Source organism: Oncorhynchus mykiss, chromosome 16, assembly GCF_057628025.1.
Source record: "Oncorhynchus mykiss isolate SJ-2025 chromosome 16, ASM5762802v1, whole genome shotgun sequence".
In the NCBI taxonomy this organism is placed as follows: domain Eukaryota; kingdom Metazoa; phylum Chordata; class Actinopteri; order Salmoniformes; family Salmonidae; genus Oncorhynchus; species Oncorhynchus mykiss.
In genome coordinates this window covers 28,947,491-28,970,097 of record NC_143037.1, presented here as the reverse complement: position 1 = coordinate 28,970,097, position 22,607 = coordinate 28,947,491, and the positions used below count along the sequence as shown (strand labels likewise).

Here is a 22,607-nt window from a genome sequence, read left to right as displayed (position 1 = left end):
GGTGAATCAAGATGATTGGAATTCTGCTACTTTTTATTTAAATTGCTGTTTTCCCCAGCATGCCATGCTAGCTAATACTATAGCAGCCCATTGGATTCCATGAAAATGTGACAGGTAGCATTGGGGTGAGTAGCCACCGGAAGTGTTGTCGAATCCAATGGGATGCTTTAGAATTAGCTAGCCTAGTATGCTGACGAAAATGGCAGTTTAACCCTCTACTGCACATCGTTGCCCTCGTGCAACAGAAAACCTTTTGGCCCCTATATAATTATATATATATTTTTTTATCCTATAAATGACAATATGCAACGACATGTAACAATCCTGTAAACAATCAAATGAGGTACAGAAGTTGGTATGATGTATGAGTTGGGGTAGGAACCTTCTTCCAGGAAGCAGAGCAACGTGAGCGCATGGTGTGAGTGAAAGGTAAGATACATTTAATTATTTTGCATGTTTATATAGAGATAACTTGACAATAAAAAGTATGTACTTTTGTAGGAATCTCTAATGAAGCATATTTGATAGGTTTTGAAGATATTTAGTTTATATTAAAAAAATGCAGTTTTATTCTTGTTGCCTCAGGGCAGCGTTGTGCAGTTAGGCTACTTGTCAGGGCAATTTAATGCATTGGTCAATGTTTTTGCCAACATAGCCACTGACATTCACAGGCAATGGACAGGGCTAAAGGAGCCTAATTGAGCAGTGAGGACAGTGAGCTTGAGGACAGTGACAGCGAGGAAGAATGGACGCCAGAATCATTTCCATTTATGAAAAGAGTGCTTGTTTCTGCTATATTTGACTTAATAAATGTTCTGAAAATATCCGATTTTCCTTGGTGTTTTAGTACCCGTATGGTACAGCATTTCCATGAGGCAAAAAAAATAAATAACGTATTTGTGTGTGTGTGTGTGTGTGTGTGTGTGGGGGGGGGGGGGGGGGGGGGGGGGTAGAAAATATATTTTTTATTATTGCTACATTATCAGAAAGCTTAAATCTTCAAAACATTTGTTATGAAAAAAAGTATGTGTGCAGTATCCGGTTAATTAAAAACTAGCAGTATTTCAATCTTCTCGATGTATCAATTTGGATAATGGGATAATTATGAGTACAGCGCCATCTCCCGTCCCTGGATTGAGGTACGTTTTCCTCACAATCTCTTGCGCCTGCTCCGCGGTGTCCTGATCACTGCAGCCTGCCATTCAAACCTTACAGGTAATATGCAATTATTCAGACCTTAAGTCTGAATCTTCAGGCTAGGACAAGTTAGACACAGTGAACTAATACAGACACAGACACACCGAGAGACTCACCTGCAGTGTCTGTGCACTCCTGCTACTGTCTCAATGATGGAGCACTCGCCCTCGTTGAGGCAGAAGGCCAGGTCCTTGTCATCGATGCAAGGCTTGAAGACCTCTGAACGCAGACCAGGGGATGTGGGGGCCACTGTTAGAAAGAGAGAGAGAGATGTCACAGAGACACCATTATTGAAGAACCATTTTCTTTGGGTAACATATAAACTTCAGAATCACAGCAAAAAAAACATTTGTTTACCAAGAAAGAAAGATGACAGAGGGATAGAGATGTGTCAAAATTACCTGGATTACTACTTGATTTGGCTTATTGTATAAACAGTAAGGATTTTTGATGGTTTTGCCAAATATCTTGGCTCTATGATCGTGGCCTATATCATCATACATACAGCTTCCATTCACACTGACAAGGCTACTCAGGAGCTTGCGGTGCTAACTTGATATAAATAATATTCAGGAGCAGGTGTCATGACACGGGGTTCAGGTTCAATAGGCTACCAGAGCGGAGCTAAGTAAACACTGCTGTCTCTCCACTCCTTTCTGTTAATCATCAACAGTGAAGACATCATCTACAGTAAGGTGAGGTACAGATACACCACGTTACACATTTGTTGAATGGGAATTAATTATTTGTACTCTGATGAGGCTTTGTTATAAAGATTATCAGAATAATTCAAAAGTTTGATGTATAGTACATAACATATATGGATACTGTGAAAAAAAGGTGTTTTGGTTACAATTGACAAAAGGGTGAAGGAGGTTGATAGATAAATATAGGCCAACAAATTGAACAAATCACACATTACCTATTGACATCATTCATCCCATTCATCCATGTTATTTTAACATGTTATTTGTTGCAGGTTCTCTTATATTTTAGATAGTATTGAAAGCACCTGCTTTGATTTGGAATTGGGTAAGAATAAATGGCTGTGGCATGACATTTTTCACCTCCATGTGCTGCTCTTTCATTCTGACCCTGCACAAGCCCTGCTCTGCTTTGCACACACACTGCTCTGTCTGTTGACTGAGCCATGGCCGCTATGCACAGCCACTGCAATGCAGGTATTCCCCCGCAAAAAAGACAGTCAGCCATGTTTGCACACACACACACACACACACACACACACACACACACACACACACACACACACACACACACACACACACACACACACACACACACACACACCAAGGTTGGGGTCAATTCTAAATTGAGTTGTGAATTGCTCTTGAATTAATGTAGAATTTAATTCAATGAAATTAAAATTGCTTATTTATTCTACACACCATAGACATTTTTATTTTGACATCACGTATGGTTACCAATAACATGTAGCAGAAGGTTCAAACATTTCATTTGTAAAACGGATTTTCCTACAACAATCAAGTATTTTTGTAGTGGTCTGGAAATATTATAAGATCATGTTTTGGGTTGTCTATAATAATTAATAATTCCCTTAATGTTTTTAAATATCAGAAAAAATACATTTCCCAAAATGTATTAGATCAAACACTGCAGTATGGAAGGGAACAATCTAACATCTCATGACAAAAATAAATACTGTTTGACATCTTTGAAATGGTATATGTAATTATTTGCATTAATAAGTGAGTGGCATATCCTTTTGATAAAATTAATTAGACTGATATTTCACGTCTCAGTTTAATTGGTTTGAATTGCTTTAAACTAAATGATACTTTCTTCAATTCCTTCAATTCAAATTCAATTAAAGATCTTCTTCCTGTGTGGTGTGGACAATTCAAATTAAATTCAGAAATTCCTAATTCCCAACCATGACACACACACGCGCACACACACACACACGTCTTGTTTCTGGTGAATTTTGAAGGGAATACACATCCAATACTTTCCTGTTAATTGGGTTAATATATCCCAACCACAAATTATATCCCAATCATTTCTTAATTATTTTCGACAGTTGGTCTAGCTATAACAGTTCAGAAAGTAATCATACTTGACAATTTGTTTGTAGAACGACAATGAGAAAGTTAGTTCTGGGGTGCATTCAGTTCGATTTAACATTTGCTACAATGTTCCTCCTTTAAAAGTTGCGTCATACTGCAGCACACCTTGCGGGCTGCTGCAGCATTCTATGGCACTTTACTTCATTTTCAGCCATTTTTTACGTTAATGCAAGTTACTGCTAGTTTGACCACTCGAGGGCAACTTTGAGAAGCATTTGATAGTCTCCCATATTGGCATTACTAGAGAAATGTAACCTTTTTTGTAATAACATAGTACATGGTATTGATTTTAAGAAATTTGGCTTAATTAATTTGATTAATATTATGGTGTTTCTATTCTGAGAAAAGTGAAAAACGAAACCCTCGGGGTTTCCGTTAGGATGGAATGGAAAATATTATTGTTACGGTTTTCTTCTGGTGAAAGAGAGGCGGACCAAAATGCAGCGTGGTTATCTTTATACATCTTTAATGAAAGATGAAAATAGAACAATATACAAAACAACAGCCCTATCTGGTGCAACAAACACAAAGACAGGAAACAACCACCCACAAAACCCAACACAAAACAGGTTACCTAAATATGGTTCCCAATCAGAGACAATGACTAACATCTGCCTCTGATTGAGAACCATATCAGGCCAAACATAGACGAACTAGACATACAACATAGAATGCCCACCCAGCTCACGCCCGGACCAACACTAAAACAAGGAAAACACACAAGAACTATGGTCAGAACGTGACAATTATGCTGTACGATGTGATGGTAGGCAGTAGGCTACAGCATAAGAGGATTGGAGGATTCTAAATTATTATCTAAGGGGCATAACATTTCCACACCCTAATTGTAGTGTAACCAAGATTAATTTTGCCTATGGTATGCCTACAATATATCTACAAATACTTTTTTCAATGAAGAGACTCGCCGACAATGATTACATTAAGAGGATTGGAGGATTCTAAATCTAAGGGGCATTTTCCATTAGGATCTGTGAGAATATCTAAGCGGCTTTGATATAATTCTAAATGAACTAATAATAATAATAATCGCTTTGTTTAAAAAGTTACGATATTTTGGAGATTTAACCTAGAGTGAGATACAAAAAGGCAATTATTCTCACTAATTTGTAAATAAAGCCCGTTTGTTATTTAGAATTATTTATTTCTGGAGAAACCTAACTTGATTATCACTTGCTTATATTCAGTCAACACATATATTTTAAGAATATCATGGAATATATTTGAACATTTACATTTCTCCATGCTTGTCTCAGGGCAGCGTAAAACGGTGCTAAAATATATGTCCAAAGCGGGAAGGCTATATATAAGCATATTTTGGAGATGATTTCATTATCAAATTAACGACAGTGAGCGATTGTAATCTGAATAAAGGCCAACATAATTTTTATAAAGGCCAAAATATAGCCCTGCTAATAGCCATAATGACGCTGTACAACGTGACCATGTGTGTTTGAAAGAGTATTTTCCAGTAAGCAACAACTTGTTTGCCTTCATTAGACAACTTTGTTCCAATATTTCTGTAATTCAGTGATATTTATCCCCATAGTAATAATCAAATCAAATGTATTTACAGTGGGGCAAAAAAGTATTTAGTCAGCCACCAATTGTGCAAGTTATCCCACTTAAAAAGATGAGAGAGGCCTGTAATTTTCATCATAGGTACACTTCAACTATGACAGACAAAATGAGAAAAAAAATCCAGAAAATCACATTGTATGATTTTTTATGAATTTTTTGCAAATTATTTAACAGCACAGTACTCAACACTAGTGAGACTCATGTCCCCTACGGTAGGCCAACAGTATATCGAAAATTATAACGTGACTCTCCACCAATAATTACATATAGAGGATTGGAGGATTCTAAATTAAAACCAAAAGCATCCTCATTGGTCTCCCGGTGGCGGCCGGCACGGGTATCGTACCTGCATCTATAGCAAAGCATTTTGCACTGCATTTTGCCCCCATCCACTCCGGAACAAAGTATCAAAATACAGAAAGGTGTTGGTAAAGGTATATTGTCCTGCTAATGGGCCATTATAATACTGTACATGGTGTCCAGGTCAGGATAACCAAAACATTTATTTATTAAAGACTATCAGAAAGAATGTTGGTACTTATTTATTTCAATCCAAAACAATGAATGAGTGAGTCACTCAGCTTTATGTAAGTGCCGGCTATATGACTGTGTCATCAACTTGATAATATATAACAATATTTTGGAGATTATTTCATTTTCAAAAAACAAAGGAGAGTGATGGTAATCTGAATAAAAGGTCAATATTTGTAAAGGCCAAAAAATGTATTTCTATTTTTAGAGGGAGAGAAATGCTGTGCCAATTGTGTGCCGCCTATAAATGCCAAAATATATCCTTGCTAATAGCCATAAGGGCGCTGTACGACATGACTGTGTGTTTGAAAGTGTATTTTCCAATAAGCAACAATTTGTTAACCTTCATGAGAAAACTTTGTTCCATTATTTCTGTAATTCACTGATATTTTTTATCATAGTAATTCATTATGGATCCATAACTAAATAAACATCAGCATTTTGAAAGAGTATTTTCATCATTATTTTATTAACGAAAGCATAAAGATGTTGATGAAGAAATACTGTACTGCTATTTTGAGTTAGAAATGTAACACTTCAGAGTACTTAAGCATCGAATACATTGCAGGTAGGGGGATGTTCACACCTACAGTAGCCGGGCTATAAAGAGTCTATTGTCCTGCTAATCAGGCTACAAGTGTTTGAAACCCTGTAAATAAAAACACAGCATCTTGTTTACATTCTTTATTGTGATCACAGTGTCTACTTTTCCAATAACTTTTAGAGTTTGGGATTCATTTGATTAATATTATGGTGTTTCTATTCCGAGGAAAACGAAAACCCTCTGGGTTCCTGTTAGGATGGAACGGAATATATGGTGACGGTCGGGAGTAGAGTACTGGGCAATATAGCTAAAGAATCCAGTGTTCTGTGGGAGACTGGGATTCAATTCCCCGACAGAAAGGAAGGAAGGAGAAGGCTGTCCTTGTAAATAATAATGGGTTCTTAACTGACTTGCCTAGTTAAATAAAGCTCACACTAAGAGCATAACATTCCTATACCCTAATTTTCTAATTCTAGTCTAACCAATACCCAAACGGAGATTCAGTGAAAATAAAAATCTCATTGATTTATCAAGACCAGTCCCCATGCTTGTCTCAGAGCAGCGTGAAATGATGCTGAAATAGTTCTTTAAATAAATATGCTCTTTAAATAAATAAGACCTAGACCACTTTTAACAGCTCATTACTCAACACTAGTGAGACTCGTGTCGTCTACGGTAGGCCTACAGTATATCAGAAAATATGATGTGACTTTCCGCCAATAATTACATATAGAGGATATTTCTGTAATTCAGTGATGTTTATTCCCATAGTAATTCGTTATGGAGCCATAACTAAATAAACAGTATTTTTATTATTATTTTATTAATGAAAGCAGAAAGATGCAATTATTAGTTACACTGTTTTAGTTTGAACGTGCAGACTGGCACTAAGAACAGAGGGAACGTTTCCCTCATCAGCGCCATTATTAGTGCAATGCCCCTTAAATATTTTGGAGATGATTTCGTATTCAAATAATATAAAATGAGTGAGAAAAATGCCATTTTTAAACATGGGGTGAGAAATTGTTACTAATTTGTAAATAAAGCCAGTTTGTCATTTAGAATGATTATTTTTTGTTTTTTGAGGGAGAAAAATCAAACACCAACAAATATCTCATGGGTCTCCCAGTCGAGGACAGCACAGGTATTGAACCAGCATCTGTAGCAACGCAGCTTGCACTGCTATGCAGTGTCTTGGGAGTAGCCTACAGCAGTACAGTTAGAGCCAAATCCTAACAAAATAAAATAATAAAAACCTTAGTGTGACAACAGTTTTAGTAAGTAATACTGAAGTCATGCACAATTATCCGTTTCTATTTAGGTTTATGTCACCCATTCATTGTCAGTAGGAGACACAGTTGGACCCAAAAGCATAATCAGTGCACTAACTCCCATGTGCGCTGGTCTGAAGCAATGAAGTGGTGATGCAGGGTACCATACTAAACCACAAATTACCTCTAAGTCCCGCGGCGTAAGCTCGCAACTTTTGATGGAGGAACCACTGTATGTTGCGTAATGGCTTGCACTAAACAACACATTCTTCAACATTTTTCAACAGACTTTACATTTGCTCTGTTTTGTTAGTGTGGCAGGGTATTGCTTAAAGCAATGAGTGATGTATTTGAAAGGTATTGGTGCATGTTGAACCCACAACCCAACCTCTTTCCGATTTTCAAGTGGTTATTCAGAACAGCACAGTTTCCACTTAATCTTTACGTTGCATTACATTTATTTTGTACTGAATGCAGAACTTGTGACTTTTCTACTCCACAATTAGTGACAATAAAATGATGGGAACACCAATACAATATAATCTACCTCTCCATAAATGAATCTAACAACATTATCATGCTGGTGTTTTATTTAGCAATAATTATTATTACCTGTAGCCCAACTGAAGCAGCATAGTGGATACAAATAAATATGGTGAAACATGCCCATCTGTATTTGTACTAATCATTAGCTAGATCAGTGCTTCCCAAACCTTTTCAGTCATGACCCTCTTTCATCATGGGGGAACATCCTACCACTCCACCCTTACCAATCCCAATTGAATGAACTGCTACAATGTTACACTAAAATATGGTATAAGAATACCTTTTACCCTGGTTTCCCTTCCATATTGAAATCAAGAAGAAGTAATTAATGAAGGATACATAAACCAGCTTACTGCTTTGCAACGTCACACGCATCTCGATCAATAAAGAGATTACATTTGCAGATTTTCTCATTTGAAATCAAATATAAAGGTGGTTCTTCTTAGGTTTATTATTAGGTTGTATAAATATGATGATTGCTTTCCCCCACAATTTTTGGCATACACATTTTTTTTCTAAACAAATAAGGAGAATAGGTTGCTGCTCCTGGTCAGAGTCTGTGACAGCCAGGCTGCCTCTGACTGAGGAGAGAAACAGGTTTGCTTGAGCCTATTGCTTGATGTTCAGAGAATCAACCCTTCTCTAATTCTGTAGCCTACTAGACACCACTTGTTTCAAAGTTCATGTTACTGCCAAAGTTGTCTTTGAACTCACAAAATTGAGCCCAATATAGCCAGTGCCAATTATCACTTGTTTCTCGCCCGCCACATTTCAATAGAATCCTTCTCAATTAGAAAAAAATAATTCTTATGACTTGACTTTAATTCTTTATTTGTTACAAGTTAGCCCACATAATTAAGGGTTTTGTTTTGTCTCCATTCTCCTTACAAGCCTCCTTCACAAACCACAAGTACCAAACCAAGCACAAACTAGTACCAAACCAAGCACAAACTAGTACCAAACCAAGGATAATTGGCGGTGGGGGGATCCAATAATGAAATGAGGAATTGAGTAGCCTAGTACTGTGTAGTGTAAAGCCACAGAAAGCCAGTAGCTACCGTGGGAATATCATTTTCAATCCATCAAATTCCTCATAATATATTATTAGAGGGGTCAAATTGATCTGTTTCCAATATTTACGTGCCTGGTCATATCATCATGCTATAATATGATTACAAGCCTAGCGGATTGGCTGGCATATTGCCCCCCTACTTTAGATTTAGCAGTGCAATTGGAATACATCTTTGATCATTTTGTTGTTATTGTTGTTATGGGCCTTTTCTGTTCTGTCACAACCCCATCATAGCATTAAACCTGTCATATGTGCATCATCACTTTTTCAGCACCTCGTGCTTCGGTTGACCAATCCCATGTGAGAAAGAGATGCATTTCTAAATTAGGGAAAAATAATCCCTTAGTTGTGCCACAACATCCAAATAAATCTGTTGCTCCAGGGTATTGATTGATAAATCTCACGCCTTTTGTGAGGCCTTGAAAGATGATGACAGATCAGATGGACACGAAGATATTGGCGAACCTATAACTATTTTTATGATTTTTCATAAACCTTGTATGGTATTTTGCACTAATTACTATGTAAGTATACTGTTACTACTAAAGTAATCACAGTTTAAAAATACATGAGAGCATCTTAGTGTTGCCTAACTTTATTATTAAAAAAATAATACATGGAGGAAGTTACCAATTATAACTTACTTATCACTGCATTTACAGTGCCTTCGAGTATGCATTGATAATACATTAGAAGATGTGCTATCCTTATAACAACCAATACAAGCATGGTGAATGCCTGTCACTGGGCATTGGGCCAGTGGTTCAAATGAAATCTTACTGTGCAACTGTTTTGCCTCTTTACACATTTGCAATGCCCTACGCCAAAATAGAAATATGGATGTGTTTCATATTCAGTGGACCCAGGTGTCTGTCCTGCTTGCATATCTAATAAAGCCTCGACATCCAAGACATCATTCTTAGGAGTTTAAAAAGACAATGGACTACATACTATGTATTATCAATTCAATAAACTCCCAAGGCATGGTGTTCAAAAGTGATCTATTTCAAGACTTTACTTCCACAATAAGACCATGGCACTGGCCCACGGTACTTGCCTAACACTCATAGGGCAGTTCTAGCTTTAACTGGAATCCAGTGGAGTGTGCAGAGGAATGGGTGACATGGGAGAACTTGGGAAGTTTGAACACCAGGCGGACTGTAGCTTTCTGGATAAGTTGCAGGGGTTTGATGGAACAAGCGGGAGTTCAGCCAACAGCGAGTTGTAGTAGTCCAGACGGAAAATGACATGTGACTGGATTAGGACCTGCACTGCTTCCTGTGTGAGGTAGGGTCATACCCTACGGATGTTGAAGAGCATGAACCTGCAGGAGCAAGTCACTGCTTTAATTTTAGCAGAGAACAGCAGGTGTTGTCCAGTGTCATGCCAAGGATCTTTGCACTCTGGGCAGGGGCACCATGGAGTTGTCAACCATGACGGAGAGGTCTTTGAGTGGGTAGGCCTTCCACTGGAGGAAGAGCAGCTGCGTCTTATCGAGGTTGAGCTTGAGGTGGTGGGCCAACATTTAAGCTGAGATATCTGTCAGGCATGCAGAGATGCATGGTGCCACCTGGGTGTCAGACGGGGGAAGGAGAAAAGTAGTTGGGTGTCATCTGTATAACAATGATAGGAGAGACCATGTGAGGATATGACGGAGCAGAATGACTTGGTGCATGGAGCGAAGAGGAGAGGGCCTAGAACCGAGCCCTAGGAGATGACAGTAGGGAGAGTACGTGGTGCAGAAAAATATCCTCTTCATATCGCCTGCCAGGTAGGATGCAATTCAAGAGTTTGCAGCCTGAGATACCCAGCCCCGAGACGGTGGTGAGAAGGATCTGATGGTTCATGGTGTCGAAGGCAGCAGATAGATCTAAGAGAGTCAGTTTTGGCAGTGTGGAGAGCCTCCGTGACACAGAGAAGAGCAGTCTCGGTTGAGTGACCCGTCTTGAAACCTGACTGGTTAACGTCAAGAAGAGCGTTCTGAGAGAGATTTGGTCAGAGACAGCATGCTGAAGTGTTTTGGAATGAAAAAAATAGAAGGGATACCGGTCTGTAGTTTTTGACGTCAGAGTCGTCGATTGTTGATTGAAGTCAGAGGAGATGAAGCCAGTGGTCAGGGATGAGTTGATGATGGAAGTGAGGAATGTAAAAAAGGACTCCAGAGATGGTCTGGAGAAGGGAGGAGGGGATTGGGATCGAGCGGGAAGGTTTTTGGAGGCCGAACCTCATTAGTTGCAGGATTTCATCTGGAGCGAGAGGATAAAAAGAGGTCAAGGCGTAGGGTAGTTCTGTGTGAGTGGGACCAGTGGATTCAAAAGGCTGAATGAGGATTGGATGTCATCAACCTTCTTTTCAAAGTGGTTGACAAAGTCGTCCAAAGAGAGGGAGGAGGGAGGGGCATTAAAAGGAGGCAGGAAAAAGTGGACAATTGTTTCCTAGAGTTAGAGGAAGAAGCTTGTTAGAGACAGAAGCCAGAGTGCTAGAAAGTGGCTTTAGCAGTAGATACAGGAAGAGGAAGAGAAGGTAGAGAGGAGGGAGTGAAAGGATGATAGGTCCTCAGCTGACCGCAGCCCTGTTCTATAAGCTCGCAATGAGTCACTCAGCCACGGAGCATCATTTACAACTGCGACCTGGAGGGCTGAGCTGGCTGGGAGGAAAGAGACCAGTGTGAGTCACCGGATGTGGAAACTGAGGATAGTATGGTCGAAGAGGCAGAATCAGAAGACAGGATTTAGCAAAGGGAGAGATGATAAGATAGAAGAGGAGAGAGCAGTGTGAGAGAGAGAGATTGAAGATTGAGATGGCACATGACCATCTGGGTAGGGATGAGTGGCTAGGGTTGGAGGAAAGGGAGACAGAAAAGAAAGTCTTGATCAGAGACCTGGAGGGGGGTTGCAGTGAGATTAGTTGGCAAACAGCCTCTAGTAAAAAATTAGGTCAAGCGTATTGCCTGCCTTGTGAGTGTGAGGGGACTGGGAAAGGGTGTGGTCAAAACAGGCAAGGAGGGGAAAGAGAGAGTTGGAAAGATTATTATTATTTTTTTTTAATTTCAACTTTATTTAACGAGGTAGGCCAGTTGAGAACAAGTTCTCATTTACAACTGCGACCTGGCCAAGAGAGCAAAGCAGTGCGACACAAACAACACAGAGTTACACATGGGATAAACAAACGTACAGTCAATAACACAATAGAGAAGTCTATAAACAGTGTGCGCAAATGTAGTAAGATTAGGGAGGTAAGGCAATAAATAGGCCATAGTGGCGAAATAATAACAATTTAGTAATTAAACACTGGAGTGAGAGATGTGCAGAAGATAAATGTGCAAGTAGAGATACTGGGGTGCAAAGGAGCAAAAAAACAACAACAACATGGGATTGAGGTAGTTGGGTGGGCTACTTACAGATGAGCAATGTACGGTAAGCTCCTCTGACAGCTGATGCTTAAAGTTAGTGAGGGAGATATAAGTCTCCAGCTTCAGCGATTTTTGCAATTCGTTCCAGTCATTGGCAGCAGAGAACTGGAAGGAAAGGCAGCCAAAAGAGGAGGAAATATATCTGTTGGAGCGCATGCTTCAGGTGGGTGCTGCTATGGTGACCAGTGAGCTGAGATAAGGCGCGGCTTTACTTAGCAGAGACTTATAGATGACCTGGAGCCAGTGGGTTTGGCGACGAATATGAAGCGAGGGCCAGCCAACGAGAGCATACAGGTCGCAGTGGTGGGTAGGATATGGGGCTTTGGTGACAAAACAGATGGCACTGTGATAGACTACATACAATTTGCTGAGTAGAGTGTTGGAGGCTATTTTTGAAGTCAAGGATCGGTAGGAAAGTCAGTTTTGCGAGGGTATGTTTGGCAGCATGAGTGAAGGATGCTTTGTTGCGAAATAGGAAGTTGATTCTAGATATAATTTTGGATTGGAGATGCTTAAATGTGAGTCTGGAAGGAGAGTTTACAGTCTAACCAGACACCTAGGTATTTGTAGTTGTCCACATATTCTAATTCAGAACCGTCACGGGCAGGCGGGTGCAGGCAGCGATCGGTTGAAGAGCATGCATTTAGCTTTGCTTGCATTTAAGAGAAGTTGGAGGCTACAGAAGGAGTGTTGTATAGCATTGAAGCTGTATGGAGGTTAGTTAGCACAGTGTCCAAAGATGGGCCAGAAGTATACAGAATGTTGTCATCTGCGTAGAGGTGCATCAGAGAATCACCAGCAGCAAGAGCGACATCATTGATGTATACAGAGAAAAGAGTCGGCCCGAGAATTGAACACTGTGGCACCCCCATAGAGACTGCCAGAGGTCTGGACAACAGGCCCTCCGATTTGACACACTGAACTTTATCTGAGAATTAGTTGGTGAACCAGGCGAAGCAGTCATTTGAGAATCCAAGCCTGTCTAAGTCTGCCGATAAGAATGATGTGATTGACAGAGTTGAAAGCCTTGGCCAGGTCAATAAATACGGCTGCATAGTATTGTCTTTTATCCATGGAGGTTATGATATTGTTTAAGATCTTGAGCGTGGCTGAGGTGCACCCGTGACCAGCTCAGAAACCAGATTGCATAGCGGAGAAGGTACGTTGGGATTCAAAATGGTCGGTGATCTGTTTGTTAACTTGATTTTCGAAGACTTTAGAAAGGCAGGGTAGGATAGATATAGGTCTGTGACAGTTTGGGTCTAGAGTGTCACCCCTTTTGAAGAGGGGGATGACCACGGCATCTTTCCAATCTTTAGGGATCTCAGACAATACGAAAGAGAGGTTGAACAGGCTAGTGAAAGGTGTTGCAACAATTGAGGAGGATCATTTTAGAAAGAGAGGGTCTAGATTGTCTAGCCCAGCTGATTTGTAGGGGTCCAGATTTTGCAGCTCTTTCAGGACATCAGCTATCTGGATTTAGTTGAAGGAGAAATGCGGGAGGCTTGAGCAAGTTGCTGTGGGGGGTGCAGGGCTGTTGACCGGGCAAGGGGTAGCCAGGTAGAAAGCATGGCCAGCCGTAGAAAAATGCTTTTTGAAATTCTCGATTATCGTGGATTTATCGGTGGTAACAGTGTTTCCTAGCCTCAGTGCAGTAGGCAGCTGGGAGGAGGTGTTCTTATTCTCCATGGACTATAGTGTCACAGAACCTTTTGGAGTTTGTGCTACAGGATGCAAATTTGTGTTTGAAAAAGCTAGCCTTTGCTTTCCTAACTATATTTGTTCCTAACTTCCCTGAAATGTTGCATATCGCGGGGGGCTATTCGATGCTAATGCAGTATGCCACAGGATGTTTTTGTGCTGGTCAAGGGCAGTCAGGACTGGACTGAACCAAGGACTATATCTGATCTTAGTTGTATTTATTTTTTAATGGGGCATGCTTATTTAAGATGGTGAGGAAAGCATTTTTAAAGAATAACCAGGCATCCTTTACTGACGGAATGAGGTCAATATCCTTCCAGTATACACGGGCCAGGTTGATTAGAAAGGCCTGCTCATTGAAGTGTTTTAGGGAACGTTTGACAGTGATGAGTGGTGGTCGTTTGACCGATGATCCATTACGGATGCAGGCAATGAGAAAATTATCGCTGAGATCCTGGTTGAAGGCAGTAGAGGTGTATTTAGAGGGCAGGTTATTCAGGGTGATATCAGTGGGTGCCGTGTTTACGGATTTAGGGTTGTACCTGGTGGGTTCCATGATAATTTGTGTGAGATTGTGGGCATCGAGCTTAGATTGTAGGACGGCCGGGGTGTTATGCATATCCCAGTTTAGAGATGTACAAACTCTGAAGATAAATGGGGGGCAATTAATTCATATACAGTGTCCAAGGCACATCTGGGGATTTAGGGGGGTCTTTTACTAGCGGCAACAGTGAGAGACTTATTTCTGGAAATGTGGATTTTTATAAGTAGAACTGCTCGAACTGTTTGGGCACAGACCTGTATAGCATGACAGAACTCTGCAGTAGATTGCAACTCCACCCCCCTTGGCAGTTCTATCTTGACATAAAATGTTGTAGTTGGGGATTTCAGAATTTTTTGTGGTCTTCCTAAGCCAGGATTCAGACACGGCTAGGACATCAGGGTTGGCAGAGTGTGCTAAAGCAGTGAATAACACAAACTTAGGGAGGGGGCTTCTGATGTTAACATGCATGAAACCAAGGCTTTTGCGATTACAGAAGTCAACAAATGATAGCGCCTGGGGAATAGGATAGGAACAGAGGAGGAGTAGGATAATAGCGCCTGGGGAATAGGAACAGAGGAGGAGTAGGATAAGGGTACGGCTAAAGGCTATAAGAACTGGTCGTCTACTATGTTGGGGACAGAGAATAAAAGGAGCAGGTTTCTGGGCGTGGTAGAATAGATTCAAGGCATAATGTACAGACAAGGGTATGGTAGGATGTGAGTACAGTGGAGGTAAACCTAGGCGTTGAGTGACGATGAGAGAGGTTTCGTCTCTGGAGGGACAAGTTAAGCCAGGTGAGGTCTCCGCATGTGTGTGGGGTGGGACTAAAGAGCTATCTAAGGCATTTTGAGAATAACTGAAGGCTCTACAGTGAAACAAAACAGTAAAAACTAGCCAAGACAGCAGTAGACAAGGCATATTGACATTAGAGAGAGGCATAATGCAATGGTGTTGATCAGGAGAGTTTAGACAGTAAATTAATCGGAAGCAGATGTTGGGAGGCTGAAGCCGCCAAGTACGAAGAGCAGTGAGCCATCATCAGGAAATGGGTCTCCTGAGTGGCACAGCGGTCTAAGGCACTGCATCTCAGTGTAAGAGGCATCACTACAGTCCCTGGTTTGAATCCAAGCTGTATTATAAACAGCTTGGATTGCATTATAACAGTAGGTTATTCACCACAGATGTGGTGTTTTGTGCATTACATTACCTGACCACCACCAGTAAAACTAATCCTGCCCGAATAGGGTTTAAGGCAAGGGCTGTTTCCTCGTCTCTGCTGCTGCTGCCTCCGCCGTATTGTTCTCAATCCCAATATGCTGGTTAATTTTGCTGTTATGCACATAGCAACATGAAGGCCTGACTCACGCAGTCTCCTCTGGACAGTCGATGTTGAGATATGTCTGTTATTTGAACTCTGTGAAGTATTTATTTGGGCTACAATTTCTGAGGCTGGTAACTCTAATGAACGTATCCTCTGCAGCAGATGTAACTCTGGTTCTTCCTTTCCTGTGGTAGTCCTCATGAGAGCCAGTTTCATCATAGCGCTTGATGGTTTTTGCGACTGCACTTGAAGAAACTTTCAAAGTTCTTGAAATGTTCCAAATTGACTGTCTTAAAGTAATGATGGACTGTTATTTCTCTTTGCTTATTTGAGCTGTTCTTGCCATAATATGGACTTGGTCTTTTACCAAATAGGGCTATCTTCTGAATACCACCCCTACCATGTCACAACACAACTGATTGGCTCAAATGCATTCAGAAGGAAAGAAATTCCACACCTGTTAATTGAAATGCATTCCAGGTGACTACCTCATTAAGCTGGTTGAGAGAATGCCAAGAGTATGCAAAGCTGTCATCAACGCAAAGGGTGGCTACTTTAAAGAATCTAAGAATCTAAAATATAACATATCTTTTTATTTGTTTAACACTTTTTTGGTTACTACATGATTCCATGTGTTATTTCATAGTTTTGATGTCTACAATGTAGAAAATATTAAAAATAAAGAAAACCATTTGAATGAGTAGGTGTGTCCAAACGTTTGACTGGTACTGTATAGCTAAATGTTTGTAGAACAACTAAAGTTATTAATGTAACTCTAAATTAAGAATATAGGAGTACATATTTCTTTGTTAACTGCTCAACACAGAATAGCTGCATGTGCGCACTCCATCAAATTGTTTGGAGAAAATATACTATATACTTCATACTATAAAATAACGCCACGGAATTCTAAGCAAATCTTGTCTGTTAAATGAACTAGTGTAGCCCACAGCCATTTGACATAGCCACAACATGACCTAACATAAGGACAACTCAGAGTATGCTATTCTGTTCTTCTGAAATAGACAACATTTTCTTCATATCATGCTTCTTTGGACCTGTCTAAAATAAATAATGGATGCATTGAGAATGTGTAGGCTATATTAAATGGATTCATTAGACATTTTAAAACGTAGATGTTCCAAAGGTCTGCATCAGTGTGGAAGCCAGGAGATACAAAAAGTGTTTATATTAATTAACGGACAATTACTGTGAGACTGAAAGTTATTTGCTTGACAATCACCGGCTGACAAAATTTTGTGACCGCCACAACCCTAGTTTCTGCCCTCCCTTTTGCCCTCAGAACAGCCACAATTTGTCTGGGCATGGACTCTACAAGGTGTCAAAAGTGTTCCACAGGGATGCTGTCCCATGTTGACTCCAATGCTTCCCACAGTTGTGTCATGTTGGCTGGATGTCCTTAGGTTGGTGGACAATTATTGATACACACGGGAAACTGTTGATCGTGAAAAAAAATGCAGCGTTGCAGTTCTTGATGCAAACCGATACGCTTAGCACCTGCTACCATACCCCGTTCAAAGTCACTTAAAAATGTTGTCCTGCTAATTCACCTTCTGAATGGTACGCGCACAGAATCCATCAACCCACTTGAGTGGGTTGAGTCACTGACGTGATCTTCCTGTCCGGGTTGGCGACCCACCTCGTGTTCGTGCCGTGGGGGAGATCTTCGTCGGCTATACTCGGCCTTGTCTCAGGGTAGTAAGTTGGTGGTTTGAAGATATCCCTCTAGTGGTGTGGGGGCTGTGCTTTGGCAAACTGGGTGGAGTTATATCCTGCCTGGTTGGCCCTGTCCATGGGTATCGTCGAGTATTACCTAATTTCTACCAGCATGTCACATGTGCAATCAGAGGGAAAAAAGCTCTAGACCACCTTTACTCCACACACAGATATGCATACAAAGATCTCCCTCGCCCTCTATTTGGCAAATCTGACCATAATTCTATCCTCCTGATTCCTGCTTACAAGCAAAAACTAAAGTACCAGTGACTCGCTCAATACAGAATTGGAATATGTTCTGGGATTCATCCAATGGCATGGATGGGTGCCCCAACTCACTCACCGGCTTCATAAATAAGTGCATTGATGACGTCGTCCCCACATAAGCTGCCCAGTGACGTGAGACTACCAGACGAGCTAAATGCCTTTCATGCTCGCTTCGATGCAAGCAACACTGAAGCATGCATGAGAGTGCCAGCTGTTCCGGATGACTGTGCGATCACGCTCTCCGTAGCCGATGTGAGCAAAACTTTCAAACAGGTCACCATTCACAAGGTCCCGGGGCCAGAGGGATTACCAGGACGTGTACTCAGAGCATGCGCGAAAGAACTGGCAAGTGTCTTCACTGACATTTTCAATCTCTCCCTGACCGGGTCTGTAATACCTACATGTTTCAAGCAGACCACCACAGTCCCTATGCCCAAGAAAGCGAAGGCAACCTGCCTAAATGACTACCTCCGTAGCACTCATGTCGGTAGCCATGAAGTTCTTTGAAAGGCTGGTCATGGCTCACATTAACACCATCATCCCTGAAACCCTAGACCCACTGCAATTTGCATACCGCCCCAACAGATCCACAGATGATGCAATCTCTATTGCACTCCACACTGCCCTTTCCCACCTGGACAAAAGGAACACCTATGTGAGAATGCTGTTCAAACTACAGCTCAGCGTTCAACACCATAGTGCCCACAAAGCTCATCACTAAGCTAAGGACCTTGGGACTAAACACCTCCCTTTGCGACTGTATTCTGGACGGGCCGCCCCCAAGTTGTAAGGGTAGGCAACAACACATCTGTCACGCTGATCCTCAACACTGGGGCCCCGCAGGGGTGCATGGGGGCCCCTCAGGGGTGCATGCTCATTCCCCTCCTGTAATCCACGTCTGCATGGCCAATCATTAAGTTTGCTGACGACACAACAGTAGTAGGCCTGATCACCGACAATGGTGAGACAGGCAGATCTCTCCCTCAATGTGAGAAAGACAAATAACTGATCGTGGACTACAGGAAAAAGGGGGCCGAACAGGCCCCCATTAACATAAACGGGCCTGTAGTGGAGCGGGTCGAGAGTCCATATCACCAACAAACTATCATGGTCCAAACACACCAAGACAGTCGTGAAGAGGGCACAAAAACACCTTTTCACCCTCAGGAGACTGAAAAGATTTGGCATGGGTCCCCAGACCTCAAAAAGTTCTATAGTTGCATCATCGAGAGCATCCTGACCAATTGCATCACGCCTGTTATTATCTATGCCTAGTCACTTTACCCCTACCTACTTGTACCTTGACTAACCTGTACCCCCATACATCGACCTGGTAGCGGTACGCCCTGTTTATAGCCTCGTTATTGTTATTTTATTCTTACTTTTTATTTTATTTTTTACTTTAATTTATTTAGTAAATATTTTCGTAACTCTATTTCTTGAACTGCATTGTTGGTTATTGGCTTATTGGTAAGTAAGAATTTCACGGTACATGTACACCTGTTGTATTCGGCACGTGACAAATAAAATTAGATTTGAGTAAAACCGTCATTTGGATCGCCCGCTTATTGTTCTCTCTCTTTCTCTCTCTCTATTCTCGCTCTCTTGCGCTCTGTTTGGCTTACTCTAAATCACTTTCACTGGGGCAAGATACTAGGGACCTCAGAGGATGGGAGCGAAAGAGCCATGCTGCGGCAACTCAAGTAAAAAGATAACAAGCCAGGGTGTTACCCCAGGAAGGGGAGATAAGACAATTTTTCTCTCTCTTCATTTCTTCTTTTCCTCTAATTTCTGTGTGACTGTTCCCATTTGTTCCAAGCGGATAGTTGGAGAAATGAAGTCATTTTTACTCCCGCCCTGAGCCTGAGAGCGAGAGGCTGGCAAATGATTCACATGCGCACACCATAGAGCGCAAGGCTAGGCGGTGCTTCCTGTCTGTGGCTTGATTAAAATTCCAGGGCACAAGAAAGTAGGGTGTGATGTATGGCGAGCAGGTGGCTGGGGGGAGTTTAATATGCATGAGAGGATGGGGAGAAAAGCTCTGCATCTGCAGTTTCGCAGTTGACGGCGCTCGGCGTGCTTGCCTCCCTCTTGGCATTGCTCCCAGCATATGACGCTGAGGGCATGGGTATGGCTCGGGTGTTGGGTATTAGGACCCACTGACACAGTTTACTCCAGTGTGACCAGGGAGATCAATGTGGCCAGGCGGCGCTTTCCTATTATCTCCTCTGGCTGGAGCAAACGGGTTGCCAGGTCGTGTGAGAATCAGTGGATGGGTTTTTGTTGTGATAAACAGATTCTCAGGTTGTGTGTGGGCCAGTGGATGTTTTTTTTGTGATAAACAAGGGAACTATGTACAAAATGGAAGAAAGAAAACAAATGTAGGAGTTGTTGCTCTGTTGTGCCCCTTTCAACATTGCCAGTTAAGTGTCACCCAGCCTTTCATGTTGTGTGTGATGTGTCAGGTTGGGTACAGTTACAGCAGAAATAACAACATTTGTGCAATATTGTGATCTATTCTAATCTCTACTCGATATGTGCTTTTATGTGAAAACAAATGGTGCAATACACATTTTCCTGTGCTATGCTTTTTTAATACATTACAGTGCCCCTACAAACAAACCAGAAAGTTGGGGCTAGATCGATTCCCAATCCCAATGTTACAGGCAAATAGAGCCTGCTTGTACTTTCAGGAAAAATATCCCTAGCCGCCACCATCCAACATCCATCCCTCCCTGGGGGCTGTGCTTTACCATGCCACTACATCTCAAACAGTCACAGTGAATTTCCCTCGACAAATATAGGGGCACAATGTGGAAAAAGGAATACAAGCTCTGACCTCCAACTTCTTTCGCCCAGCGAGACAACTCTGATCCAATCACGGTGACACACTCGGAAAACAACAGAAAGGTCACGGCCGGGGCCTCCCCTGGCGGGGGCCGTCACTGGCCCCGCAGAGGTGGCTGCTGGGACTGGCATCAGTGTGATCCCACTTAACCCTGACACCCTGCAGGGTGTGCGTGTGTGCCTGCCAACCAGTAAGTCAGTGCTGTGCTGGGCCTGTTTAGCATTTCCGCCTTAGCCTGCCATGTGTGTGCTGTGTCTGCCGACCGGGCGCAGGGAGATAGACATCTGAGTAGAGATGGGAGAAGTGAGTAGGCTGGGTGCTGCTATAGCCACATGGAGGCAGGTCTCATTAAATAGTGCAGCAGGGTGATTTATAGGTATGACTCAGCAGGTTTCACACACACACACACACACACACACACACACACACACACACGTGTGCACACACACACACTGACACCAATGCACAAATAATATACTATATACTTACTGTACACACGTACACAGATTTACATGCACAATCACACATTCTTTCACATGCTTTATATACTTGCATGTGAATATACATACAAATCCATACACCAGTGCATGATTACGTCCTAAGACATACATACTAATTACCTCTTCAGTATAACAATAGCACTTACATGAATTGTCATGATCAAATTAGTCCTTTAACACTTCTTAGGGCTAGGGTCCTTTTCTCAGAATTTCTGCCTGACTGACGTGCCCAAAGTAAACTGCCTGTTTCTGAGGCCCATATAATTGGTACCATTGGATAGAAACACTTTGAAGTTTGAAGAAATGTTAAAATATTGTATGAGACTATAACACAATTGATATGGTAGCCAAAAATCCAAGAAAAAACAACCAGAATTTTTTTTTTTTTAGATCCTATTCTCTTTCAATGGAACGCCATGGGTCCTTCGCAATTCCAGCTCCCAGATTGCAATTCCTATGGCTTCCACTAGATGTCAACAGTCTTTGTTCAAGGTTTCAGGCTTGGACATCAGTCTGTGGGCGCACGATGAAGAGGACGCGCACTTGCTAATTTTACTTTTCTATTTAACATACTTCTTTCTGTATGGAATATTATAGTTTAATTACATTTTAGGGTACCTGAGGACTGTTTAGAAACGTAGTTTTGCTTGTTTTAACAAAGTTTAGCAGTAGCGTTTTGGATTCTTTTGTCTGCATGTTGAACGAGTGGATTACTGAAATCGATGGCGCCAACTAAACCGACTTTTTGGGATATAAAGGATTTTATCTAACAAAATGACCATGCATGTTGTAGCTGGGACCCTTTGGATTGCAAATCAGAGGAAGATTTTCAAAATGTAATTATTTAATTCTTAATTTTTTTAAATGGATTTTATGAAGCCTATGCTGGATCTAAAATACGTATATCACAAGAAACTTTAAAATACATTTATCAAATATGTTGACAAATATATGTGAAAATATATTCCAAAATACATTGTTCCATGTGTTTCAGAATATATTTTTTCAAATACATGAAATACATTTCCCGATGCCTTTAACATACATTATATATATTTAGTATACCAAAACATTAGGAACACCTTGCCAAATACTGAGTTTGTGCCCCCCTCCCCCCCATTTTGACTCCAATGCTTCCCACAGTTGTGTCAAGTTGACTGGATGCTCTTTGGGTGGTGAACCATTCTTGATACAAACGGCAAACTGTTGAGAATGAAAAACCCAGAAGCATTGCAGTTCTTGACACAAACTGGTGCGCCTGGCATCTAATACCATACCCCATTCAAAGGCACTCCTATTATGTTGTGGGTCAATTTGACCCATTTCCACTTTTGAGTTGTCTAATATTCTAGTTAATCTCACTTTTTCTTCATTAAATTACTTTTCCTCATTTAGGGTCATGAACCTAATTT

General features: G+C 41.3%; 1 protein-coding gene across 1 annotated transcript in view; it reads right to left on the bottom strand.

Annotated features, from left to right (window-relative positions):
• Positions 1-22,607, bottom strand: part of nrg3b (neuregulin 3b) — a 429,951-nt gene that overhangs the window by 209,724 nt on the left and 197,620 nt on the right. The window contains exon 2 of the mRNA XM_021565559.3: positions 1,314-1,446. Within this exon, the coding sequence (XP_021421234.2) occupies positions 1,314-1,446 (133 nt within the window). The remainder of the gene's footprint in view (positions 1-1,313; positions 1,447-22,607) is intronic.